The 27,879-nt window shown below is 48.2% G+C and overlaps 1 protein-coding gene and 1 long non-coding RNA gene across 2 annotated transcripts; one reads left to right on the forward strand and one right to left on the reverse strand.

Annotated features, from left to right (window-relative positions):
- Positions 1-2,115: 2,115 nt before the first annotated feature.
- Positions 2,116-26,354, forward strand: LOC149345563 (uncharacterized). Its single transcript, XM_089585246.1, has 6 exons — positions 2,116-3,445; positions 10,140-10,501; positions 12,667-13,115; positions 20,568-20,817; positions 24,628-24,889; positions 25,546-26,354. The coding sequence occupies exons 1-6, from the start codon at positions 2,116-2,118 to the stop codon at positions 26,352-26,354; spliced, it is 3,462 nt and encodes a 1,153-aa protein (XP_089441372.1).
- On the reverse strand, positions 16,335-17,263 carry LOC149345564 (uncharacterized). The gene is made up of 2 exons (XR_016292017.1): positions 17,041-17,263; positions 16,335-16,478 (listed from the first exon to the last, which is right to left on the reverse strand). It is a non-coding gene; the product is annotated as an uncharacterized LOC149345564 (long non-coding RNA).
- Positions 26,355-27,879: the final 1,525 nt, after the last annotated feature.

Below are 27,879 nucleotides of genomic sequence, written 5' to 3' on the forward strand. Positions count from 1 at the left end.
CGGGCAGTTTATTCCAGTGCTCAATAGCATCCGGAAAGAATGAGCAGCGAAAGACGTTAGTTCGTGTCAAGTATGGCCGAATTGCTTTGTGGTGGTTAAGGCGGGAGCTTAGTCTACCTGGAGGCTGCAGATATTTTTCTTTATTGATGTTAATTTCTCCGTGAATGATTTGGTAAAGTATTTTTAATCTCTGCCTTTTACGTCTTTTTTCTAATGTTTCTAGACTACATGAGTTTAACATCTCCGTTACCGAATCTGTTTTCCTGTATTTTGAACAAATAAATCTCGCTGCTCGTCTTTGAATCTTTTCTATTTCCGTTGAAAGAATCTTCTGCCGAGGAGACCATACTACAGATGCATATTCTAGGGAAGGCCGGATGAGAGATTTGTATGCTAAAAGTTTGACATCTTTCGTTGCTCTCCCCAACTTTCCTCTTAGAAAACACAGTTTTCTATGTGCCACCGCACAAACATTTTCGACATGATTGTGCCAACTTAGGTTGTGAGAAATTGACACCCCCAGATACTTGAATGTACTAACATTAACCAAATCGTGACCTGCAATACTGTACTGAAAAGAAATTATATTTCGTTTGCAGAACGAGGAGTTCTGCAAAATATGCATTAGAAGTGCGCAGATAAAATGGATTATTAGAAATGAGAATATGCGACTTGATAAAGGACAAAAAGTGTCAATGGAAACAAAGTCACTGCATATATACACAAAACCTCGCAACAAGATATTTAAATACACGTATGTCTCCGTTATCTAAGCAAAAGTCACTCTATATAATGCGTGAAACAAGGCAAATAAACATCTTGCGCAATCACAGATAGTAAACTTTGCACATGGAAAGACGGACAATCCAGGCAGAACAAAAACTATGATGCTGAAAACGCGATATGTACTTGGGCAATGCTGCGGTCGCGAGAGCAAAATGTGGTCAGAATAATGCGGAACAATGCAGAAATCAATGCGAAAGTACGTATTCTTTTAACTGCCTGCCCGGTGACAATTATTCTGCACCCATAATTACCGAAGGGTATTCCTTTGGTTCAGCCCCGCCGAGGTGTGCTCAGTGGCTACGGCGCTAGGCTGCTGACCCAAAAGACGCGGGTTCGATACCGGCCGCGGCGGCTGAATTGCAATGAAGGCGAAATTCTAGAGGCCCGTGCACTGCGCGATGACAGTGCACGTTAAAGAACCCCAGGTGGTCGAAATTATTCCGGAGACCTTCACTACAGCGTCCTTCATGCCCCGTGGGCAGGGTTTTCAATAAACAAGGTAAATCAAGATCGCTCATTGATATCCTCCAAATCTTCGTATTCGCATGGTAATTTTGATCATGATGCTAACTGATACTTGCGTTGTTCGACTCCAGGTGCATGGGCGTTGCCCCGAAATCCAACCCGAGTTAGCAATGTTCGCGCCAAAATGTCTTCTCTAGTCTGAAAAAGACATTGTAGGTGCCAAAGTCCGGAATGACTTCCGGCGCCGATGGTTGTTTTGGTCAGCGGTGCGTGACAGTCCGAAAAATTTCAGGGGGGAGGGGAAGGCGAAGCCCCCCCCCCCCCCCCTCATGGGTATTAATAGCCTTCATAGCGGGTGGCCACCGATAGGCCGGTGTCCGGATAAGGTACAAATTAGAAATCAAAACAGCCCAAAATGGCAACAAAAAAAAATTAGAAGATTGCATTTTTCTGTTTAAGAGCGGCGCATTTCCCTCTCCTGTCTTTCTACCTAAATTTTTATGTTTTTCTTTTTTGTATCTATTTGTTTCGTTTTCTCTACATTTATTTTTATTTTTTATTCTTATTTTTGTTCTTTATCTATTTAGCCAGTTTAGGCAATCTATGGTTTGTTATGTGGGTGGTGTTGGATTGGCTATGGATCTGATGAGCCACTGATGAGCCAAGAAATGCTATCGCATTAAGAAAGGACGAAAGTTCCAAGCGTCATCTTGGCGATGGACGAAAAAGAAGACACGCATTCACACGCGCTCTGGCCAGCCGCCCATCCCCCCTCGCACCATCTCCAACCATCGAACAACTGAAATTTGTAGCCGCTAACGTTTCCTCAAGGTCTCCAGATAAGGAAAGGCAAAGCTTTTTAAGATGCGACGGTCCAGTTCGCAAAGCAAAGAACTGAAGACCAGCTCCAGCCAGTCATCGGCTCCGCTGTCATTGCCATCGTCCCCTACCGAGAGGTTCGAGTCTCCTGAATGGGAACTGGCAAGCCCCGAAGCCGCTTACAGGGCAGAAGATATGAGCTCCCCTGCTCAGTTCGGCGCAGACTTGGTGCAAGCCGAAGGTCGTGCCTTCCGCGACGAACTTCGAGCTGACTGCGGACGTCAGAGCACCGTTCTTTCTCCAGATAAACTCTATGGCGTCGGTCGCTTTCTACCCGACACCTCGGAATTCCAGTACGGTGTAAATGATCCAGATAAAGACAAGACACCCGGAATGCGAATTGATAGTGGCAGCTGCCAAGGAAGGCAGCAGGTATGCCCCATGGCACATGATCAGGACTCTGTCAACGGCGAACCTGTCGCCCCCTCCTCTTTAAAGGCATTGGGAGGCATGGACGAAGCAGAGGTGTCACCCGTTTCGGCATCGCTCAGCCACATTGAGCCAATGGACGCTGGAGACCACAAGGACACGCCTGGAGAAGGTACCTTTTCTCCGCGATCGGACAAAAGAAAGAGCGCGGAAGCCTCCTCGCCGAAAGGAGAGGACCATTCCCCGAGTCGTTTAGACAGATCACAGCTTCCCGCCCGCTCTGCACTCCTTGGCCAAAACGTTGAGACGATTGGCTGGGGAACTTCAGTGGCGACTTCATACGGCCGCGAATGTGAACAGCCCGGCAGACCACAGAAGAGCCGGCTTATGCCTTTAGGTTGGAGGCTGAGAAAGAGAGGATCTACCAAGATGGAGACATCACCGACCGTGACTTCACACGAATGCCATCCCGAAGCCGAAGCCATTGACTCCGCATCATGGAAGAAGATGGCACTGACGTCACACGGCCTGCAGACTCCGGGTGAAGTAGACACGGCGAGCTGTTCTCCGAGTCCGACACCATCTCCGCAGTCAACATCAACCGGGCATTCACCGAGACGTTCGTGGACCTCGGTGTTGACCAAGCACGCGAGCGGTCGCAAGGTCCCCAGGGCCGCCACCTTCTTTTCCCTGCTGAGGCGGGCCTCGAACTCACCATCTCGTGAGAAACCTGCGCTCAAAAGCCTCGGTCGCCTGAGCTCGGCGTCCGATATCGAGTGGGTCTGCGATGAACCGGAGCCACAAGCTCCATCCCTCGAGATTCCAGCCACCCTTGTCGATCCAAGCACGGACAAGGATCGCAAGAACGTCTACATCCGCGACGAAGGGGACGACTCCAGCCTTCTGCAGGTTCAAGAGATTCCTTTCACGACAGACCCATACGAGGGTAAGCACGCAGACAACAGCAACTATTTCACTATTGCAGTACTTATTTTTACTTCTTTATTGGTACCGTAATTCAGCAGCCTTGGTTGTTTTGCTGAGTATACCAGCAACCTTTTTGGGGGTGGAAAACTTGATTATTAATATTGTAAATTCTGGGGCTTAACGTCCCGAAGCGACGCATGTTCTGTGAGGGCACCGCATTGGAGGGCTCCGGATAAATCTGCACCTCAATGAGTGTCCACACACACAAGGACACGCGCAGCACAAGGGCGTTTTTGTAGTGCGACTTCTTCGACATAGGCCGCTACAGCTGGGATCGAGCCCGCGGTGTGGAGATCAGCATTCATTGAAACAGATTTGGGCTTGATGGTGCATGGTACTTGAGACAAGGAACAATAGCGCCTGCATAGACAAGCACAACGGAAGAGCGACTCAAGACAAGCACTAACTTCATCTAATTTTGCTCGCTGAGAAGCCAGCAAATATAACGAAAACAAAGGTATGCGCAGAAGCAAGACCACACACAGTCAACAAAACCGGTCAACATAAGAAATCTCGCGCTTAAAAAGGGTTACAGACGTTTCACTAACACAATGTGTTCCTCTCTTTTAGTATATCTCTGCTGCTGCCCAGAATGCTTATTTCATGAAACCGTGGTTCACACATCCTGCAGTGCCAGCATTTTTAACCGGGCGAATGTTCTACCGCTCGGTGACACACACTGCATTCTGCACAATGTTGCGAAAGATGCGCGCCTCCTGCTGCTTTTAACGTCCGCACGAGTTCGGCTCCACGGTCATTCAAGCATCGTCCAGTTTGGCCCACATATACGGCTTTCCGCAGGTCAGTGGTATTTCATGCACCACACAAGTGCAACACTTCACAAACAGTTTGTCATGTTTTTGATTCTAACCGCTCTTCGTACCTTCGCTCGCAATGCCTTCCACAGTGCGATTAACGCTCAGGTCTGAGTCATTTGCTGATGCGTAGCCTCTCTTGCCACAGGCGCTTCCGAAGCCGACAGGGAACGAAAAACAAGCGATGCACTTCATTCATGGGCAGAAGTAGACTGTCTGCGCATCAGTCCGACGAAAACAAAACTTTTTCTATACCTCCCTAAGGGAAGGACATTACCCTTCAAAGTAGGCTCGAATAGCCTACCAATAGCACTTATGACGTCTGTAGAAACGCTGGGGACCATCTTTTCGAACAATTTAACTTGAAATGCACACACACAACTCATTTGTCCGAAAGTGCCCTCAGCTCTTAGTGTGCTTGCTCGCTTTAGACTTATTTTTTCAGTACGGGTGAATGTGTTGCTTTACAAAGCCTTAGTACTGTCTCTTATCCAATACTGCAGCATACCCCCGCCGCGGTGGCTCAGTGGTTACGGCGCTCGGCTGCTGACCCGAAAGACGCGGGTTCCATCCCGGCCGCGGCGGCTGAATTTCTTGAAGGCGAAGTTCTATAGGCCCGTGAGCTTTGCGGTGTCAGTGCACGTTAAAAAACCCCAGGTGGTCTAAATTTCCGGAGCCCTCCACTACGGCGTCTCATAGCCTCAGTCGCTTTGGGACGTTAAACCCCAATAAACCAAACCAAACCAATACTGCAGCATAGTTTGGGGCACACAGCGATAACACAAAAAAGCTGCCCGATTCATAGAGAATGCGCCATTCATTTTCCTTGCAAGAAATATCTATCTGAAGTACAATGTTCTTCCAATCTTCGCATTATATTTTTACAGGCTTCCATTATGTGTTAAATACCATTTACGACATCGTAATAATCCCTTCGTTGTACGTGGACAACTTAGAGAAAACACCAGCTGCCGTAACACAAGACACAGAGAAACCTGGATCACCACAACACCAAGATCTTTTTCCATGAGTCAGTCCTGAAGTTAAAGCTTTCCCATCTTGCTCAGCAAATTAAGCGGCGACAAATCTGATATTGCGCACAATTCAGAACACGAAATTCGTGATTACCGCTGGAACGATTTCTATCCTAAAAAACAATCTTTTAGACGAGGCATACGATATTCGTTATTATTATCTGTGACACTTGCATTGAATGTTTCCAATAGTTATTTGAAGCGATAGTTATTTGAAGCAGGGTGGGTGGGGACTTTAATGTAGATATAAAGACAAAGAAGGAGAAATTCCCTACCACTCATGTGGGAGAACATACCGTTCCTCTCGCTCGTAACGCCTCCCACGTCTATGACAACCTCGCGAAATACTTGCGCACACCTCGTCGTTGAGAACCAGGCACTGGTGCAGCAAGTCGAGCCTATATCCATCTATTTCTCCGACCACAAACAAAGCTTCCTTCATGACAATCAGGAACTGTTCTTTATTTATTTGTTTATTTTACCCTCAGGGCCTTGCAGACATTACAGAGGGGAGTGGGCAGAAAATATAGAGCGAACAATGGTGAAAAAGGAAAAGGGTACATAAGATTAATCTTGTGTATACAATGTTAGCTAAAACAAAAATACATTAGTGCAGAAAAAAATCGTCCGAGTTTGTACGACACCTCCCAAAGATTTGCGAAAGTTATTCACGTCTGTAATAGATACAATTTCATCAGGAAGATCGTTCAATTCCTTAGAAGTACGGGCAAAAAATGAGCGTCAGAAAAACTGCATAAGGGGATGGCAACTGATATGCGACGTGATAGGTAATAGGGGCTATGAAATAATTTAATGGGTAGGCTGGAGTGATAATATAACTTGTGAAACAGGGTTAGCCAGCAAATTTTTTGTCGCGAAGTCAATGACTGAAGACTAAGGTTAGCTTTCATTTCCGTTATGCTAGCTCCTCGGTTATAGTTAGAAAGAATGACGCGAGCGGAGTTACTTTGAACACGTTCCAGCGAAGTAATTAAGTAGTCATGGCTGGGATCCCAGACTGCTGTTCAGTATTCTAGCTGCGGACGTATTAATGTTTTATAAAGAACTGATTTCAAGGAAGATGGTGCGCTAGAAAAATTACGTCACAGGTAACCTAAAGTTTAGCGTTACTCATGTAATCATGTGAAGCCTCTAAGATAGGTTATATGTAATATGAATGCCGAGGTATTTATAAGAATTGACGCTTTCAAGTGGAATGTCAAGTATAATGTTAGCGGAGTGTTTCTTGAGGAAGGAATATGTGAAAAATAACAGGTTGTCTGTAACTGTACAGGGCTAAAAAATCCACCTCTAAAACAACTCGCGAGTGTATTAATGTACTCTCTCAGGAGTTGAAAATGGAAATTATCCAAGCAAAGCACCTTTATATGAGTCAAACACTAACTAGTTTTATCAAAACGGCTCCTGGAAAATTTTGGAGATTTGTTTCAAAGCCAAAATCTGGCATTGAATTTTTGACAAGCAAAGATAGAACTATCACTGATAGGACTGAAATGGCATGCCTCGTAAATGAATACTTTGAATCAGTTTTTACTTTGGATGACGGTACTACGCCCCAAACGGAATCTCTTGATATACAACCTTTACCTGAGCTTAAAGTAAGTCATACCGGCATTTTCAATCTACTTCTCAAACTGGACGAAAAAAAATCCCCAGGTCCTGATGAAATTCCTAATGCTTATTTAAAGCGGTATGCAGAGTGGTGTTCATTTTACCTCGCAGATGTTTTCCAGAAATCCCTTGAATCTGGTCAAGTACCTAATGACTGGAAACTGGCTAAGGTAATACCAATTCATAAACAAGGTCCCAAAGATGATGTCATGAATTACCGACCAATTTCCCTGACCAGTACATGTTGCAAAACGCTGGAGCATATTTTGACCAACCACTTGATGAAATTTGTGGAGGAAAACGGCATTCTGGGGATCAATCAGCACGGTTTTCGACGAGGGTACTCAACATCCACAATTCTGACTGAGCTTGTACATGAGATTTGTGAATTTATTGATGGAAAGGGGCAAATCGATATAGTTTTTATTGACTTCCGGAAAGCTTTCGATAGAATATCGCATAGAAAGCTGCTTATAAAACTGTCCTTTACCCTCGGCAACAATCAGCTAGTGAAATGGATAGAGGCATACCTATCACAAAGGGAGCAATTTGTTTCATTAAACTCTACTCATAGTTCTAAAAAATCAGTTCGATCAGGTGTGCCGCAAGGATCGGTAATAGGGCCTTTACTGTTTTCAATATATATCAGTGACATGAGCACAGGTTTTTCCCCACAAGTTGTGATGAAACATTATGCAGATGATACCATTGTGTATTCAAAAATATATTCCTCTTCTGACCAGCAAGAACTTAGCAACCATTTGGAGAAAATTAGTTCCTGGTGTGACGAGTGGCAAATGGAACTGAATGCAACGAAAACATCTTTTATGTGCATGACACGCAAAAGAGACCCTTTAACCTTCACTTACAGTATCAATGGTACAGCATTAACTCAAGTAACCGATGTCAAATACTTAGGAGTTCACCTTAAACATGACCTAAACTGGACAACGCACATTGACAATGTTTGCAATAAGGCCACGCGGAAGCTCTGGTTATTGCGAAGAAAACTTCATGATGCCACTGTAGAGGTAAAACTACTTGCTTACAAGATGGCTGTGCTTCCAGTGCTGACTTACGCTAGTCATGTTTGGGAGCCGTATACTAAACAAAACATATTGAAATGTGAACGGGTACAAAACAAAGCTCTAAGATTTATTTTTAACTCGTACTCTAGAACCCAATCAGTGTCTGAACTTAGAAACAGGGCCGGGCTGACAACTGTGAAGCAGAAAATGCAGCTTAACAGACTGATATTCTTTTTTCATGTGCTGACAGGTAGCTGTAAGGTCAATCTAGACCGATACATCAAACCACTGAATGCTTCTGGCAGCAGAACAAAACACTCCAAACATATCACACCTCTGGAGTTTAGAACAGATTCCTTCAAATACTCTTTTCTGGTTCGCACTATTGACGAATGGAACAAATTACCAAAAGAAGTGATTCAATGTTCGGATTTAAAGGCTTTTGAAAACGCCCTCATGAAGTATTTGTGACTGGTTTGACTGGTATGTTTTTGACCCATATCACATGTCATTTTGTCTTTCCTATAAATTTGTATTGTTGTATTGTTTTGTATTTCTCCTAAGGCGGTGATCTGCTGATGTACTGCATCTAGTTCTTGTTTATTTCAAGGATCTCAACTCCTGTCTTGGCAGCAGCTGACAGTATGAATAAATAAATAAATAAATAAAAAATACATGTCTTGCTCGAATTCTTAGCCTCAGTATATCGAAAAGCTGAGGGGGAAACTCCGAGGCCGGACGGGACGAGATGCGGGAGAACGTTCCTGCGGGCAAAAAACTGGGCAAGTGGTTTGAGCGTGCCTGCGTCTTAGAAACCAAAGTAGAAGTGAGGCCGCGGCGACTCACTGGTTACGGCTGCTGACCCGAAAGACGCGGGTTCGATCCCGGCCGCGGCAGTCGAATTTCGATGGAGGCGGAATTCCAGAGGCCCGTGCACTGTGCGATGTCAGTGCACGTTAAAGAACCCCAGTCCCAGACGCTAAAGAGTCCAGTCGAAATTTCCTCAGCTCTTCACTAACGCGTCCCTCATAGCCTGAGCCGCTTTGGGAAGTCAAACCTTCATAAACCAAAAAGTACAAACAAAACTCTCGCCATGGTGACAGCTGCAGCTGATTTGGGGGTGCATGTTAGTCACCTTCAACGATACACGTTGGCTGATTATTCTACCGGCCTCCAGTCATTGGAAATGCGTGAGTGTCGCATATTTTCTGCGTACCTAATTGGTGACACATTTCGAAAACATCGAACGCACTTAGCACGGAAGACAAGAATGCAGCCTCTAGAACGAACAGGTGCCCACAGGTGTCAGCAGAGAGAACATGACGGCGAGTAATTATTTTCTGCTAACTTTTTGCGGTACCGATATTATTTATGTTGGAACAGGGACAGTTGTTCACCATTCTTCGAATCAACCGAAGTTTCCTAAAGATGTCGTGGAGTCACGCCCACGCTAGCCTCACGAGGCCCACGTAACTACAGAATGTGGCAGGTACCCTTCTTGAACAGGAAATTGGTTGCTTACGCAGCTGACTGAGATCTGCCCAAAACTTCGCCATGGTTACCATCAGAAGCAAAGTTTTTGTGCATGTTCCTTTGTTTGTCACTTGCTTGAGCAAACATGCACCACATTACTTTCCTCGTAGTTGCATCAACAAGAAAAGCACTTCAGTGTGCAGTCATCGCTTCTACTTGATCCCTTTCTCTTCGTTCCACGCCGTCTTTCATTTTTATAAAATGGGTAAATTGCGTTTGAAGAGATGATACGCTCACAAGGAACCGCAACGGTATATATGTAAGATTGGTTGCATTAATTCATGCCTATTTTTCGTTTTTCGCCTGGAAAGAAAGTTCATTCGTGGGAGGCACATAAAGCTCGGCACTACGCGATGCCAATCTGGATTGATTCTTAAGTAGACAAAGATTCACGAGCTTGACGTATTCATTGTTAGGAGCATATTTATGCGAAATTAAACTTTCAGTGAATGGAGTTGAGGTTACTGGTAATGCCAAAGCTGCTTTCGCAGAAATGTCTCTTTGTGAAATACCATGCAATGACGCGTCAAAAGTGTCAGAAATCCCAAGTGATTTAAAGAGAGACAGTTCTTCCATTCCTTAATGGCCCAGGCCTGCTTGTCTTGTCGCAGTTCGAACGTCAAAGCCGCCGAGTTTGCTGAGCCGGAAGGAAAAATCCTCGGGCAGCCGCTTCGGGAAGTCGCTCACAACGGTGCTCATTGCTTCCGCGATGGTCCTGGCAGGGGGCCTCATCGGCCTCGCCGTTCTGGCGCAGTCTGTCGCCTTCCGGCAGTTGACACTAATGCGCCTCCCCGAAGACCTCAAGCAGTTCTGCACGGGAGGCGTCCAATCGGCGCAGGCAGGGGGCTGTGTGGCGGCGGTGGAGCAACTGTCGCACTCCATGGACTGGTCAGCCGACCCGTGCTCGAGCCTGGACCAGTTTGTGTGCGGACACTGGCGCAGGTGGAACCCACGACGACTCCCTTACAAACTGGTACGCACGCGAAGGACATACCTTTGCTTGTACGCAACAGCGTAGCCAACAGTGTGTGCAGTACGCGCCCAGGAATTAGGGTTCTGCGCATCTGAAGTTCTGCAAGCATTGGCATGGAAGGTCTCAAGCAGCAATGAGCGACAGACATTTCTGTTTAGCAGTAGGGTTCAGTTTTTTTTTTCTACTGCTATTCAAAGCACTCAGAAAAGCAAAGTTTCAGGGAGCTGTTTTCTCAGCGTATTAGGTCATGTTTCTTTTAAGAACTGGCGTGATTCACTACAAAAAACAAGTTCCTCGTCATATGCTACCGCGGGCGTTGGAAGGGGAGACATATGCCGTGTGCAGAGGCGGACTTATGCGTCACTCTGGGAGAAAGCAGTCAGATGAAAGGGTGTGTGTGTGGAGGGGGGGGGGGGGCATGTTTTCGTCCAACCCCGCCGCGGTGGCTCAGTGGTTACGGCGCTCGGCTGCTGACCCGAAAGACGCGGGTTCGATCCCAGCCGCGGCGGCTGAATTTCTTGAAGGCGAAATTCTAGAGGCCCGTGTGCTGTGCGGTGTCAGTGCACGTTAAAGAACCCCAGGTGGTCAAAATTTCCAGAGCCCTTCACTACGGCGTCTCTCATAGCCTCAGTCGCTTTGGGACGTTAAACCCCAATAAACCAAACCAAACCTTTTCGTCCAGAGATGTGGTTCTATATGTTGTTCTTAAGTAAAATTTCTCTCTTGGAGAGTAGGGGGGGGGGGGGGGGGTTGCGACCGTCTCGACTGCTCCCCATAGATCCACCCCTGGCACTTTGAGCCTGCGTATCTCGGAATCTTTGAGCCTGCGTATCTCGGAAGCAAAGGCTGACTTCTGTACAGTGACATCAACCTCGGCCCTATGGGATACCAATTGCCAGTAGGTGTCATATACCCATGTAGGAGCGACATGCGGGTAATCGGGGCGGTCCTGTGGAACCATCCATAACACTGCATGGCGGCATGGGGCTGCCGTTGGTCTGAGCACGATTGTTGCGCGCAGTTAGCCTAGTAAGCTTGACCGAAGGAGTCCTTATAGAGGTATAACAATAATTATCACTGTACAGCGAAGGAATTCCTCTCGTGTACTCCCGCTGCACGACGCTTGAATTGTGCGGTGGAAAGAGCGAGAGGCTCTGCAAGGGGTGCGCCACATACGTGTACCACAAGCCCCCTCAAGTACGACAGTGAACGCTACTCGTCTTGCGTTGTAATTCATCGCGCACTCCGAACGGGAACATGGATCAACTTGCCTAGCGGTGTGGCATTTTTCGAGCAAAACTGTCACGTACCATCAGCGTGACTTATTTAACTGATCTTTTAAGCTTATTCGCTTAACCCCCAAATTGTTTTCGAGATTTTTATGTGCTCACATTTTTTCTCTTGTTGATTATGAAATTATTTTGTGCGATTGGTTCCTGATTGCTATCAACGCAAAATTAAAAGAAAGCTTTGTTTCTAAAAGCTTTCCCTCAATGCATGTTACAGTTATGAGATCGCGGATTCTGTAAGGCGCAGTAGTGATTTCCACGGACGCAATGTAGCAAAATATAAGGTAACCGTGCAGATTGATAGACATGCGTATTTCGTCACCGGCAATGAAATCAAAACAGCATCGGGCTGAACGAATCTGGCTTTTCATTGAAGGTGGCGCAGTCTTTTGACGAGCGCAGCTAGGGCCTGGAAGAAAGAGATAACGAAGATCTTCGGCTTCCAGCGAAACGGCTCTTTAAGTGGACGTGATCAAAAGCGTAATACAGGCGACGAATAAAAATTAACTTTCATTTGGCGCGGTGCAATATATGGATGAATGCATAAACAAAGCAAAAAGTCTGCCTAGCACAATGAGTGATAGGGTGTCAGGGCAGAGCTATCTTCGTAACATACTTGGCTCAATGAACGGCCTCTCTAAAAAGGAGCACATGGTCTCGTAGGCTTATCTTTTTTAAAAAGGGTTCTTCTGCCTAGACTTTTAGAAAACGCACGAAGTGAAATGCGCATCTGCAAGAGCCACTCTGGACGTCGTGCACAAACCATCATCATGTGCCGTGCCCCGACTTATGAAAGCTGAAAGTGTGTTAATGATCAGCCTAGTGCACGAAACTCTGATAGATTGAAAATGCGCCATGTGGTCTCCGTTCATCCAGGAGAGCACTGACAACATGACGACCGCCATCCACGAGTCGTTCGGGCACATCCTGCGCAACCTGGACCTGTACGGCCACGGGGAAGGCAGCATGGCCGCCTTCTACAACAGCTGCCGCTCCTTCATCCTCAGGAGAGACGAGCCGATCGCGACGGCTGCCGACATCGTGTCTGCGCTGGGCATCGGGCACACTGCGACCACCACCAACGAGTCGGTGACCATGGCGCCCCTCCTCAACTTCGTGGCAGGATCCAGTTTGCGGTCCGGGCTGTCCTCCGTGATCAGAGTCTTCTCCAGGGCAGGGACCGTCCACGTAGAGATGGGACAGAGCCTGCGTTCCTCGCTGGGCGTCGCTAACGTGGTTCCCTTCCTTCGGGCGGCACTGAGCGACATGGGTCTCGGCGTTGACGGTGTGGACGCCCTCCTCCACATCGACGTCGACGTTCACAAGTGAGAGAAATACAACTGAGGTGTCACTGCGCTGTAGAAAAAGAAATTGTGGTTTTATGAAATTAATTTCTCAGAAGGTGTCAATGTTGAATTTCATCAGTGTCAGCGTTTAAAAAGAAATCGCCGGCCATGTTCCCTGACTGGCGGACAAAGCGTCCGAACATGGCACAAGACATTGCAGAGTTCATGCTGCTATGTTATTGCACGGTAAACTAACAGGCTAATAAAAAGCTACCAGTGCATCGAGGCCAAATGAAAAAGCTTTTTTTTTTTGTAATTGCGAGATTGAGTTTCGGCTGCTGTGAAATTTGTATAGTCTGCAAACTGAGCATTATTTACTAAGGAACTTGAGATCAGCTACAGCAGTAGCTGCCACCACGTATGTGTCAGTCGCTTGATTCTTCTTGTCCGAGGCGGTAGATAAACTAATAATCAACAATACCGAAAAAAGAAACTTCGGCACTTTATTCTTCATGTTTTTGTTAATATGTCCAGATAGTACCCTTTTTATCCCACACATGCTTTTCCCACCGATTCGGTAGCTTGGAAATGCCCGTAAGATAGATCTCCGCTCCAGCCTTCTAGAGGCAGTGGCGCACAGCTGCAGGGATCGGTTCTGATGTGCAAAATCGTTGGCGTCGCGTTTCTTCCATGTCTGAACAAGTGGAAGTCCGAAGGAGTCAGTTGAGGGCTCTAAGTCGAGTGCGCAAGAACTTTCAGCCCCATTTCGTAAATTTTCTGCACTGACGGGTTAGCAGCAACGCGACGGCCTGCATGGTCGAGCAGCAATCCCACTTGTCTTGAAAGTCGCTTATCCATCCATGGGCAGCGGAGTTTCTTCCGTGTTTAAACGTATTGAGCAGCGATTACGGCTTGTCCTAGTTCGAGGATATCAACCGAAATGAAGCCTGTCAGTTACCAGGAGACGGCGACCATAACTCTGGCAGCTGGCCGCAGATTTTCCGCGTTTTTTGTCACGTAGAATTTAAGCGGCGCCATTGCATGCTTTGTGGTTTCATTTTTTGTTTCATTGTCGTCAGAGCGGCTTTCATAACCTGTAACAATCCACAGAACGAAATCAATTTCGACACTACTGAAGAAGTTCTGAGTGGTTTTACGCAGAATCATTGTGAACCTTGGTCGATAGGCGTGGAACGCAGCGGGTGCAGATTCACCGGGAACCTAGCCTTTTAATCATCTCCTGAACTACGCTGTGCCCTACACCACCTGTATCCTTGCTTGCTTCCGTCGTAGCGACCACTCCGAGGCCGATCTTCAATGCTCCTCTGGCCGTTTTTAAAACAATTGACCCATATTAAAACACTACTCGAGACCATGCACGCGGCTGCGTGAGCATGCTCAAGGTCCTGGTTAATTTTCGCGGAAGAAGTATTTTTCGGATGCGTCATTTTATGGTGACACGTTGATGAAACGAGACGCCGTGGACTTACATTTCCTCTATTGCACTGGTGGAAAGATGACGGAACCAGTTGATGCCAAATGGCAATTTGTGATTGAGCGAGGAATATGGCTCCACACACCTACAAACTTCCATTCCTTTTCACTTTGACACTTGCGTATAAAAAATTGTTGATCATTAGTTTCGGTACGGCCTTAACACTTATACCGACGTCCTGTGTTTGTGAAAGTAACTAGGCTGTTGTGAGCGCGGAAAAAGAAGACAGGGGGCGGGGCAGCGACAGTGCTGTCGGCAGCGCTTGTCGGAGGCGGCACAGTAGCCTGCGGGACGCGAACCTGCGCCGTCATCCTCCTCTAGAAATGTCTTCCTTACGATGAGACGTGGTAAGGGCAACCTGCTTACTTTTTTCCAAACATGGTACCGTGTTTGTTTAAAGAACCCAGTTAGTCGAAACCTCCGGAGCCCTCCACCACGGCGTCCCTCATAGCATGAGTCGCTTTGGGACGTTAAACCCCCATAAAAGAAAATAAAAATTATTTAAAAGAAACTAGGCAACCGCCAACGGCCAGGGAGCGGGAGCGCAGTTTTGAGGTGGCGCTTCGTTCGCTGGCGCTTGCTCCGAGATAAACGCTCTTCACGTTGCTTAGCGTCCTTAGCGCCCTCACGCTCGGTGCGTGGATGATAAAAACTTGGTGCGTAAAATGTACGGCCGGCACTTCCGTGCGATCAAAATGAGTGAGTAAGGTTTGACTTAGACCACCCCTAGGTGTTGCGTACAATGGCTGTCAATGAGATGCTGATGCCCTTAATCTGTCCGTGGCACTGAACGAAGAATTGGGGTGTCAAGTGCAAAAGTATATTCTGGTTCTGGCACCATTAGCTCAGTTTATTTTCTTCGGGAATGAATTCAAGACCGTGTTGTCCGGATATAAAAGGCGGCAGTAGTTAATGAGCAAGTAATTTGGCGTGCTTTATTGCTGCGCGCGAAAAAGACGTCCGGCAATTTTTTTCTTAAACAGAAACCTTACTTCCAAGCTAACTCAACAAAACATTACAATAAAGTATTTACAAATTTTAAAAACCGTAGTCAAGGAGCAGGCAGATGCGTCATAAAAAACAAAACAAAAAACCGGCAAGAAAGTTGGAAAGGACTCCAAAGAATCCGCATGTTTTCGAACTCGAAGCGTATTACGCTGCAGTACGTATGACACTGCGAATAAAGGCTGCTTGAATTTCAAGATTCGTGCACCTGTTACGATGTGCAGGCTCTTGAAACGCGCAAAAAAGCGCTGTTTTGCCAATCTGTTTCGCGAGTGGTGTATCAAACCAAAGCGCTCGCTACAATTATGAAGCGTAAAAGTGGTGTATGCCAACTTCGCAGGGCTTGTCCAAAAGGATCGAAGATCCCCTCTGCAGCGCTCAGCGCCCTCCCTCAGTTCTACCGCGCTGCAACCGCACTGTGATCGCCGGCCGTACAACGTATTACTCACCAAGTTTTTATCATCCACGCAGCGAGCGTAAGGGATCACAGCAACGTCATTAGCGGTAACACAAGCAACCACCGATATCCTTCGGACGGCCGACAGAGGTCTATTTCGGATGTTCTGTACGTCCGCTGAACATCCGCAAACAGCCGGTAGACGTCCGTCGGCCGTCCGAAAGGTGGCCAAAGGTATACGGTTCGCCCGCCGACGGACGTCCAGTTGAGTACGTCCATTGGCGGATCTTTCTCGAATATTCGCATATATGGTGCATGCGTGCTTTTTTCACTCCGCGCAATGCAATAAAACCAAAAACAATTTGATGCATAGCACGCATATTTTATTGTGGTTGATGATACATCAGCAGAGCAATGGGTTACATTCGGAAAATTACTTAAATGTGACTCTTCAAATGTGGCAAGCTTGGGACACACATCCGTAATCTTCCCACCCACAGGATTTCTGAAATAAAAAAGAACGCGGCAAACATCAGTCATGTGAAACAAATGGCACAATGCAGTAGCCCAAGTAAAAACATTGGAACCAATTAATAGAAGTGTTTAATGCTGCAAGTGTAACAGACAATGCAATTTAACAAACACCTCAATAAGTATAAGGCAATAACAGCTGGGACTTAGGGCACTAACCTGCGCAGCACTGTACGCGACTGTGCACAGAAAGCCGCAAATCTTCCGTTGCGCTGCGAACTACACGTGCTTCCTATGGTCTGCCTTTCGCGCGTTGTCACTCTTTATATAGGCACAGTGAACATAGCGATGCCTTAAAAATTAACAACATGCGAAAACACTCCGTCCCGCAACTTTGAAGAGGAGTGGGAATTAGTCGCGCGAGTTGAGGGCTCCCGCAGCTGTGTGATGTAGGCTCCCGAAAGTGTGAGAACAGCACACACTTGTGGAAGCCATCTCCTCGCGCTTACTGCTCCCACTGTCCTGTGAACGAATGTTATATGAGCATGCTGCATTGTCCTAGAAGCAAAGTTCCAAGAAGTGTACTGGATACATACCTTCGTAGGCAATCACATGTGCACTAAGCCTTCTTTACACCAAGGTCGACGCAGTACGGGATTCCGGTGTTACAGAAGAGCTTCAGGCGCTTCCCGTATCTTTCGAATTGCTTAAGTTACATACAACTTTCGTCCACAGACCGAACAAAGCCATATTTTATAATAACAGAGCTATAAAGATCTGCGCGACAACACTACGCGACATATCAACAACAGCGCTACGGACATGGCTACGGAGCCGTACTGATGGATTGGATTGGTCAGACCGCGAACTGACATATATGATGATGGTGATAGCAGAATGCACGGGAGTTTTGATGCTTACGAATGGTTTCAATGGCAAGTTTAGCTAGCAAAACAGTGGACATGTCGCGCAACTCCTCTAATTTGGAGAAGTTTTATAGATATAAAACTATTCATTGAGTTTTTGCAAAATTCTGCAACACCTGCTTCTCCTCTTAGATAAATTTAGCTCGTTGGCGGCTCTTGCACTGCAGGTAGGAGTGGAATCGTACCAATTTACAAACGTCTTCGCGTCAAACCCTCCAACTGATGCAAATAAAACAGTATACATACACGAAAGACTCGAATTTTCTGTGAAATAAAAAACGTCCATACTCACCCAAGCAACCACAGATATCCGTCGGACGTACGAGCTAGATCCGAACGTCCTTTGCCGAGATCGGACGTACGAACACAATCCGATTTCGGATATCCGTATTCGTGCATCCGCTGGACGTACGGACAGTGTCCACTTTTGTATATCCGCATGAGAGACGAGGTGGACGTCCGAAGGATGTATGGTCGAGTATTTTCCCAGGCCATGAGTATGGACGTTTTTTATTTCACAGAAAATTCGAGTTTTTCGTGTATGTATACTGTTTTATTTGCATCAGTTGGAGGGTTTGACGCGAAGACGTTTGTAAATTGGTACGATTCCAATCCTACCTGCAGTGCAAGAGCCGCCAACGAGCTAAATTTATCTAAGAGAAGCAGGTGTTGCAGAATTTTGCAAGAACTCAATGACTAGTTTTATATTTATAAAACCTCCAAATTAGTGGAGTTGTGCGACATGTCCACCGTTTTGCTAGCTAAACTTGCCATTGAAACCACCCGTAAGTATCAAAACTCCCGCGCATTCTGCTATCACCATCATCATAGATGTCAGTTCGCGGTCAGTCCAATCCAATCCATCAGTACGGCTCCGTAGCGCTGTTGTTAATTTGTCGCGTAGTGTTGTCGCGCAGAGCGTTATAGCTCTGTTATTATAATGTGTGGCTTTGTTCGGTCTGTGGACGAAAGTAGTATGTAGCTTAAGCAATTCGAAAGATACGGGAAGCTCCTGAAGCTCTTCTGGAACACCGGAATCCCGTACTGCGTCGACCTTGGTTTAAAGAAGGCTTAGTGCACATGTGATTGCCTACGAAGGTATGTATCCAGTACACTTCTTGGAACTTGCTTCTAGGACAATGCAGCATGCATGCTCATATAACATTCGTTCACAGGACAGTGGGAGCAGTAAGCGCGAGGAGATGGCTTCCACAAGTGTGTGCTGTTCTCACACTTTCGGGAGCCCTCGACTCGCGCGGCTAATTCCCACTCCTCTTCAAAGTTGCGGGACGGAGTATTTTCGCATCTTGTTAATATTTAAGGCATCGCTAGGTTCTCTGTGAAAGGCAGACCATAGCAAGCACGTGTAGTTCGCAGTGGTTCGCAACGGAAGCTTTGCGGCTTTCTGTGCACAGTCGCGTACAGTGCTGCGCAGGTTAGTGCGCTAAGGCCCATGAGAATAAATAAAGAACATATACATTGTCAAATATGGTGTGGAAAGTGAGAGCTGTTATTGTCTTATACTTATTGAGGTGTTTGTTAAAGTGCATTGTCTGTTATACTTGCAGCATTAAACACTTCTATTAATTGGTTCCAATGTTTTTACTTGGGCTGCTGCATTGTGCCATTTGTTTTACATGACTGATGTTTCCCGCGTTCTTTTTATTTCAGAAATACTGTGGGTGGGAAGATTACGGATGTGTGTCCCAAACTTACCACATTTGAAGAGTCACATTTAAGAAATTTCCCCAATATAACCCATTGCTCTGCTGATGTATCAACCACAATAAAATATGCCTGCTATGCATCGAACTGTTTTTTGTTTTATTGCATCGCGCGGAGTGAAAAAAGCACGCATGCACCATATATGCGAATATTCGAGAAAGATCCGCCAATGGACGTACTCAACTGGACGTCCGTCGGCCGGCGAACCGTATACCTTTGGCCACCTTTCGGACGGCCGACGGACGTCTACCGGCTGTTTGCGGATGTTCAGCGGACGTACAGAACATCCGAAACAGACCTCTGTCGGCCGTCCGAAGGATATCGGTGGTTGCTTGGGCATGGCCTGGGAAAATACTCGACCTTACATCCTTCGGACGTCCACCTCGTCTCTCATGCGGATATACAAAAGTGGACACTGTCCGTACGTCCGGCGGATGTACGAATACGGATATCCGAAATCGGATTGTGTTCGTACGTCCGATGGACGTCCGATCTCGGCAAAGGACGTTCGGATCTAGCTCGTACGTCCGACGGATATCTGTGGTTGCTTGGGATTAATCTCGCCAGCAAAATCCAAGACCTTTCGGCCGTCTACTAGGCGGGTAGCCCTCTAGCTACCCTCTTTCTATTGGGCATTAAAAGATTTATTATCCTATCACCAGCAAGCACCGGCGAACGCAATGGCACCTCACTACCACCCTCCCGCTCCTGGACGATTCGCGCCTGCCTGGTTACTTTTGGCAAAGACTGCACGTGCTAAGATCGTTGTTGGAAGTCGATCCTTCATCAAAACAAGTTAGAAAAATCAAACCTGAAGAAAAGTATCGCATATAGCAGGAAATTACTAGTATTGCAAAGGCGGAACACATTGTACAGAGCTTAACTGCGCATGTCGACCCAGCGTATGCAGTAAGCTGACTGACGGGGCTAATGTGACTTGTCATGAAACCTGCTAACATCTGTTTCCTCTGTTTGAACTGCATCTTCTACATAGAAGAAACGGAGCGGCCATATTTTTTATTTATTTATTTACAAAATACTGCGGTCACTGAGTCTCAGGAGGGTGGGCGAACAAGTCAATCAAATCACAAAAGACGCAACACTTAAAAAAAAAACACTATATAGCAATAATTCGCCAAAACTCATGGGAAAATGGTTGAATTAGCTTATTCCAATCTGTTATTGTGTGTGAAAAGAACGAAAACTTGTGTCTCTTTTAGCGAATATAGGGGTTGGAGAGTATACTGGAAATTTACTCGGAGGTGTCCTATTGCGCGCATCAGTTATCCGTACTGGTAGGGAAAGTCATAACTTGTAGTGCGGTCTGTCGTCCTTTCGCTCAGTCACTGCCAAGGGGGCGTCTTAACCAACACTCGAGTGGCGAACAACACGGTCTAGAATCTTGATAGTTTCAACTTTAAACCCACTAAAAGTGGGCATGACTGGCAGTAATGAGTGTGTGTTCCTCCCAGAGCCGTGGAAGAAGTGCTCACGTTGGAGCGGTTCGTGAACGTCACCGCCGGATTCGTGGGGAGACAGAGTTTCTTCGGCGCCAGCTTCGAGGACGCCCTCAACCGCGCTCTTCCCAACGGCGTCCCCGTCCACACGGCCGACACCGTGGTCTCCGCCAGGTGCCTGTCCGAGATGCAGGCAGCCATGGCTGCCGTGGCCGCCAAGCCCCGCACGGCCTACGTCTACACCTCACTGGTCCTGGTCGCGCAGGTGATGAATGTGTGCTTCTTTTGGGCCACACAGTTGTAATGGGAGAGTGAATGGCGGCCAGGAGCGACGTTCTGGCGTTGCGCTTCACGACTGTGTCAGGCGTCAGCGGAAGCTTCGCATCTAGCGCTTTGTTTTGATTCGTCCTCTCCTGTTCTCTACGCTATTCGGCGATCGTCTAAGAGCTTATTTCGATGTGCCGCTCGAGTATAGGAATCAACATTACCGCGTCCCGGCTTCGTTTCAGGCTAAAATGAATCCGTGGATACTTCCAACTTCCCAGACATAAGGGCACGAAAAGTGCAAAATTTGTTAATGCCAGCACTAAGAAAGACATTCTTCCCGCCTTTTCGCAAGTGTGTTTTATTGCCTGCTTGTTTTTCGTATCTCAAGTTAGTTCCCAATTATATTCCATTTGTAGATCAAATGACCAAAACAGCAACAACAATACCTTCCTTTCATATCCTTGATTTCATGGACTGTTGGTTTTCACACTTGCTGCAATGAGCCATGCACTTACCGTATTAACGTCTGGTTTTGCAAGTACCTTGGTTCATTGCTCAGCAAATAAACAATGTCTCATGAATAATAAGGCACGCAAAAAAACCTCATGAGCAATAATTTTCCCAGAACAGTGTGGAACCTGAAGGGTTCTCGTGCATAACCAGTGTGCAGCTGTGTGACGAAGACCGCTTTGTTTGCCGGGCAGGCCATTAAACCAGTAATTTTAAAACTTTTCCCGTTCTGGTGGCCTAAAACATGTTTGGCTATGGGACTTTCTTTAGCCGTTATTATTTCGCTTAGTGATTGTTTTCGGGCGCATATATGTCCGTCCTGGAACTGAAACAACTGAAAGCAGGAGATGCAGGTGTTAAGCATGTGGGGACGCCTTCGTCCCCTGCGTTCACTTTCCCGCACTGCACCCCACTGTTGTTAGCTGCCCCCGAAAAGCACTCCCTTTAGTTTGGTTACTCTAGCTAACAGGGGAGGGCGCTCGCGTCGCAGCGACAGCAGCGCCACGGATGGCGTGTTTGGCCGCTCGCGCGCGGGGGAAGGCTAGGTCTCTTCTGCTCCGCATCGGGAAGCGTGTTGGACGTTCACGCGCAAAGCTCCGCTCTTGGCCGCGGGCGTTCTCGTGTGGAAACTTCTTCCCCTCAGCTCGTTCCGTCGGGCCTCGGAGTTTATCCCTTTGCCCTACCGTGGGCGGACGTTCGCTCGTAGCCGTGCTGGTGAGTCGGACATCCTAGATTCCTCAGTGTATTTTGTTGCCAGCTGGCGTTATTGTTGCTATAGCAATAAATGCCTTGTTTGTGTCAGCCAGTGTGTCGTTCCTTTGTTCCCGCAGAGCACGGCCCGCCGTGGTCGGCGTGCGCTCAGTAGCGTACGCGACCACGGGGTGGGGTCAGCGCGGTTTTGAACTGAGTCAGCCGCGCTTAAACGGGGAATACGCATTTATCTCCCCCAGTTTCAAACCCTACATCTGGCGCCCAACGTGGGGCCTGCTCTTGGAACATTGGACGACAGTCTGTTCGGTTCGAGGAACGCTCTTTGTCCGGACTTGACAAGTGCTAGGCCTAGAGTGAATTTTGATCGCTAGGACCTGCGGCATGCTTTCTTGAGTGCGAGGTGTATTGCGCTGCAGCATGTTTGAACTTTTCGACATGCTCAGCATGTTTTTTTTTGTGAAGTTTTCTTCCTGGAGTTTCTTCAAGAACCACTTGGTCCGCATCGAGGGAGCGCGAGGCCTAGCGCCCGCGGAGTTGCCGAGCCCGAAGCGAGTGAGTACGGAAGCCGCGTGGGTGGTCCGAGTTTTCTGTATATATTTTCTCGCTGTCTCTTTTTCGACTCTGGGAGCCGGGTGGCCTGGGGCCACGGGTGCCGTAACGAGCTCGCTGGTATTGCAGCTCGGCACCGGGCGTTCCGACACCGTCCGATACGGTGGGCGCCGATCACTCAACAGCTGCTTCGTGCAGTGAGCGGGGAGGACCACCCCACAACGCTGATGTCTCCTCGCGGCTGCGCGCACGAAACCCGTTTCGGGTCTTTCTTTTGTTGGGGGTCGTCGACCTTCACAGTGGTAGTGAGGCCTAAGGCTATTCATAGCTGCCTGCACCTTGTCAAAAGTGACACGACCACCGGACCGTGGTATTGAGAGGGGGCGCACTTTGCTGGCCCACCCGTTTTTTTTAACCTCGCATGAACCGAGCATTCTCGTTCAACTCAAGAAAGGGCTTTGTTCACTCGAACTTTGCATTGCACAGCCGCCCGACACGTTTTGCTAGCGAGTTGAGCATTGAGCCACCAGGCCTTTGTGTACGCCGTTTCCCCTCCCGTGACCTACGTTAAAGGCATGCGGAGTGTGTTTTGGCAATCTTTCAGATCCAGCGGAGCCACTGCGGCTTGCTGTCCTGTGCACATCGTCTCGCTGCCGCCTGCTGCGACGGAGCGGAATGTATCCTGTTCGCCGCATCCATCCGGGGCAGCTGTGGCGAGACCAGACAGCAGCCACCTCTGGCTGCTGTTGCCCTGGCGACTACTGCGGAATCTTGGCCTGCAGTGGTCAACCAGCCCTCCTCATCGCGGGCCTGCGGGCACATAGTCCGCGGGCCATGCGAGTCGTCCCAGCGGAGACCTTCACGCCGCCTTCGGAATACCGCGGAAGACTGCGTGCACCCTGTCGGCGTGACCTCCGCTGCACGACCTGCCTCAAGTGCATGAAGACCAGGAGACTCCTCCATAGCATGTAACTTGCAGGCGCGTGGGTCTATTTAAGGTTGGGGGGATGTGGGGACGCCTTCGTCCCCTGCGTTCACTTTCCCGCACTGCACCCCACTGTTGTTAGCTGCCCCCGAAAAACACTCCCTTTAGTTTGGTTACTCTAGCTAACAGGGGAGGGCGCTCGCGTCGCAGCGACAGCAGCGCCACGGATGGCGTGTTTGGCCGCTCGCGCGCGGGGGAAGGCTAGGTCTCTTCTGCTCCGCATCGGGAAGCGTGTTGGACGTTCACGCGCAAAGCTCCGCTCTTGGCCGCGGGCGTTCTCGTGTGGAAACTTCTTCCCCTCAGCTCGTTCCGTCGGGCCTCGGAGTTTATCCCTTTGCCCTACCGTGGGCGGACGTTCGCTCGTAGCCGTGCTGGTGAGTCGGACATCCTAGATTCCTCAGTGTATTTTGTTGCCAGCTGGCGTTATTGTTGCTATAGCAATAAATGCCTTGTTTGTGTCAGCCAGTGTGTCGTTCCTTTGTTCCCGCAGAGCACGGCCCGCCGTGGTCGGCGTGCGCTCAGTAGCGTACGCGACCACGGGGTGGGGTCAGCGCGGTTTTGAACTGAGTCAGCCGCGCTTAAACGGGGAATACGCATTTATCTCTCCCAGTTTCAAACCCTACAAGCATTATCAACAGTTGCGATCTTAACGGTATGATACGTTGGATACAAAGTCGCAGAGAGGCACGCGAGCCATGAGGTAAGCCATTGTGCAATGCTGCGCTTGATTCCTCCCCCCTGCGTTCATGCCAACCAACGTCGCACACACAGCACGCAGGTGCTTTTTCATTTCGCCTCTACCGAAATGCGGTCGCCGTTTGAGCAGCCAAATGTCATAGACACCGTTTCAATACAGCGGGTAGAAATCGTCATGACAACATATTCCTTAAGGCGTAGATGAGAAACAAAAAACTGCCCATATTGTTTCCCAATGGCCTAAAGATAAGAATCCGTAATATAGAAATTTCGTGCGACGTTCTGACATCTACCCACTCGACCTCCTCTCAGTGTAGTCACACGCCTGACTGCCTTTGCGATACTGATGTGGCCCAGGTCATGAAGTACGCCTACGCGTTCCCTCACGGAGACGGCGTCAACGACCGATACGTCACCAGTACGTGCCTGAAAATAACGGGCAACCACTTCAAGGCGCTGTTCCCGCACTGGGTGACCCAAACTCTGGTGGGACCGACGGGACTCGCCGAGTTTCATGTCATGAGGGAGTCACTCCGGCGAGCTTTCGTCCGCAGTCCCACCGCGATGGAGCTTCGGCTCAGCGAGAGCGACCTGGATCACATACCAATTGCGGTTATCGGTAAGCGCGCTGCTCTCTCGTCCTCCGCCTCCAGTTTCTGCGATGGTAACTACAGCCAACATTCAAACTCGGAGCGAGTAGTAACTATTGGGATTTTACGGTGTTGCTCTGAAAGAAAGGGAGAAGACATGAGAAATACGGACGTAGACGTCGAAGTGACTGCAGCGGTCATCGCATTATCAGCAACAATGATGCATTCTGTTGCGGTCCGATTAAGAACACAGGCACACGCACTCATTGTTTTTTATGCTCACTAGCATGTTCCGCCTGGAATTTTCATTGATGTAAGTCACTTTAGAACAAAACCTGTTGCTAGCTTGCGCTTGTCCTGTCTGTGGCTCGAATGTCACAAACTTGGCTATCTTAACTACCACTTAGCTAAAAGGCATGGCAGTATCGTTCGAAATTTGTTCGAGCGTGTGGTGGTTAAAAACCATTATCCTGAGCTGCTTAGAGAAGGAGTATCGAAGACGCTGTTAGCTCACTCTTAAAAAGCTAGAGTAGACCTGTGCACTGCGCCGAGTCTGATGAATCTTAAAAAGGATGCATGGGAGAGCTTTCTGCGCCTTGAACGTATTCCTCCTTTCCTTTCCAAAGCGTGTGTGTTTAGCAGACTCAGTAGGGCTCAGGAGCCCGAGCAATCCATCTGTTCCCAGGTGAGCGCAACGTATCGGCCTGGCCTCCCACCGCTCCGGCGGGAATCGCGCCTGCCGACTACGACCACCGCTTCCTCCTGAACGTCATCCGGGCGAGCCGGGATGCCGTGGACACGGAATACGAGGACCGCGCCGTCGAGCGTCTCCTTGGCGGGGACATCGCGATGGGCGAAGTCGACGACCAGTGGACAGTGCTCGTGCCGGCCAACTTCATTGCGGCGGACATGGCGTACGCCACTTCCGGGCCGGAAGTGAACTTCCCAACGCTCGGCGTATGGCTGACCACCCAGTGGATCAGGGCTGCCGTACTGAAGAAGGAGCTGGGGGACGATTCCTTGTTATCCCGTCAGGGGTCGACAGCAGGGCCGAATCCGGACCGAGAAGTCCCGAGCAGCCGAGCGCGTGGAGGATGCATCCCCGTCCGTGCGCGATCAAAGAGCAGCTTCGAAAGGGTCGCTGACCCGCAGCGGGTCGAGCTGGTGGACGTCGTGGAGGACAGAGTGGAGTGCACCAAAGAGGCGGCGTCCGCAGTTCTCGGGAGGACTGTCTCCGGGATAGAAGCCCAGTTTCTCTTCTTCGTGAACTGGGCCCTGGACGTGGCCTTGCTGTCTGCGGAGGCCCATCGCCGAGAAGTCGCTCCCTGGTGGTGGAGGGACGACCGAAGGAGCAGGCAGCTCTTCCTCATGCGCTTCTGCCAGACGCTGTGCGGTGACGAGGCCTCAGTGGACACTTGCAGGTACCACGCCGTCCACTCTGAACAAATGGCCCGGACGTTCCACTGCGGCGGGCCGCCCGTGATGGAGTGCTAGCCGCCTGGCACGAAAGGTTCCATTAATAGGCAGCCTTCTCGTTTCTTTTTGTTTGTTTGTTTCATGCATCGATGCGCCAGTTTCACCGGTATGCGCGGCGACCATTTGCACCCCGAGCATTAGAAAGTATCGGCCGCTTTTTGTACCTGCGGTGTTAGGACGAGTAATGAGAATTCGTTTCTCATATTGTTTTTGTTGCCGTCCTCTTTTTTTCTTTCATTTTCACTACCTTTATCCGCAACTGCTGCTTTCAGCTTTGGCGTTTTGAATTTCTCATTGAGATGATTATCGATAAATAATCACTCTCATGTCGGTCCTTGATATGAAGTCATTACCAAACTGAGGTTGCCATGTCTAGAAAATGAACCAGGGTCTCTCTGACAATCGTCTGCACTCTCTCCCTCTACTCGGCTCTCCCTTACACCCACAGTGTTTCGACTATCCGTATACTCTAAAGTAAGAGCAACAAATGTCAAATTTATTGCTTTTTTCTTAACTGAAGTTATTCGCAGCTTGTATTAGATATCTTATTGTGCCCTCGGGGCAGACGGCGTGGGAATGACTTCGTATCTGGCCTGCGGTAATAGTTTGCTCAACCAGTTCCTCCGGCAGAGATTATCTAGCAGCCATTGACCACAACGCGTTCTTCAGAGCGATTTGCAGCTTCAGCGTTATGAAATGGATTGTTCCCGGTTCTGTCCCTGCGTAAATGAGTTATGAATGGGACAACTGCACACAGTTTTACTCGTTTCAAAGTAGTAGCTGCTTTACTGCGAACTTCAAAGAACATTACTGCAGTGGTCTGAGTCGATGATGTAAACTTTGTTTCTCGGTTTTGCACTTTCTAATGTTACCTTAGTAAAAATCCAGGTAGGCAATAGATCACCGGTTCATTGTGCATGCTTGATGTTTTTTTTTACCCTCATGCTAACTTTTATGATTGCTTAACAGGCATCCCATTGAATAACAAAGAGAGAATGTGCCGAATAAGTTAGGCCGACAGCACCAAAGCAGACGATGAAGGGAAGCGAATTGCACTTTTTTCTTGCTGCATTGACTGCTGACATAGCGTTTAGTTGTTTTCTGAAGATATTCGCTTGTATATATCGTAACAGTTTTCCGTACAAACATGTAAAGAAACCAAAACGAGCTCGTAAACCCTGGATTACCTCGCATATTCTTCGAATGATTGCCAGGAAAAATTCCCTCTATCAGAAATTCTTACAAAGTCGCAGTCCAGAATCGTGGGCAACGTTCAAGAGGTGTAGTAAAATGGCAGTTTGGGCGAGTTGGTTAAACATCTTGTAATAAAAACAGCGCAAGGACACAGGACGAGAACGGAGAGTAGACACACACGGCGCTGATACCTTGTCCGAAGCATGTCCTTGAAAAACCTCGCCTGCCTCCAATCAGCGCCGTGTGTGTCTACTCTCCGTTCTCGTCCTGTGTCCTTGCGCTGTTTTTATTAGTACAAGATGTTCAAGAGGTACCGAAATAACCTGAACTTAACAGTTAAGAAAAGCGA

This window comes from Amblyomma mixtum, chromosome 4 (assembly GCF_055824585.1).
Source record: "Amblyomma mixtum isolate Tamu chromosome 4, ASM5582458v1, whole genome shotgun sequence".
Lineage (NCBI taxonomy): Eukaryota > Metazoa > Arthropoda > Arachnida > Ixodida > Ixodidae > Amblyomma > Amblyomma mixtum.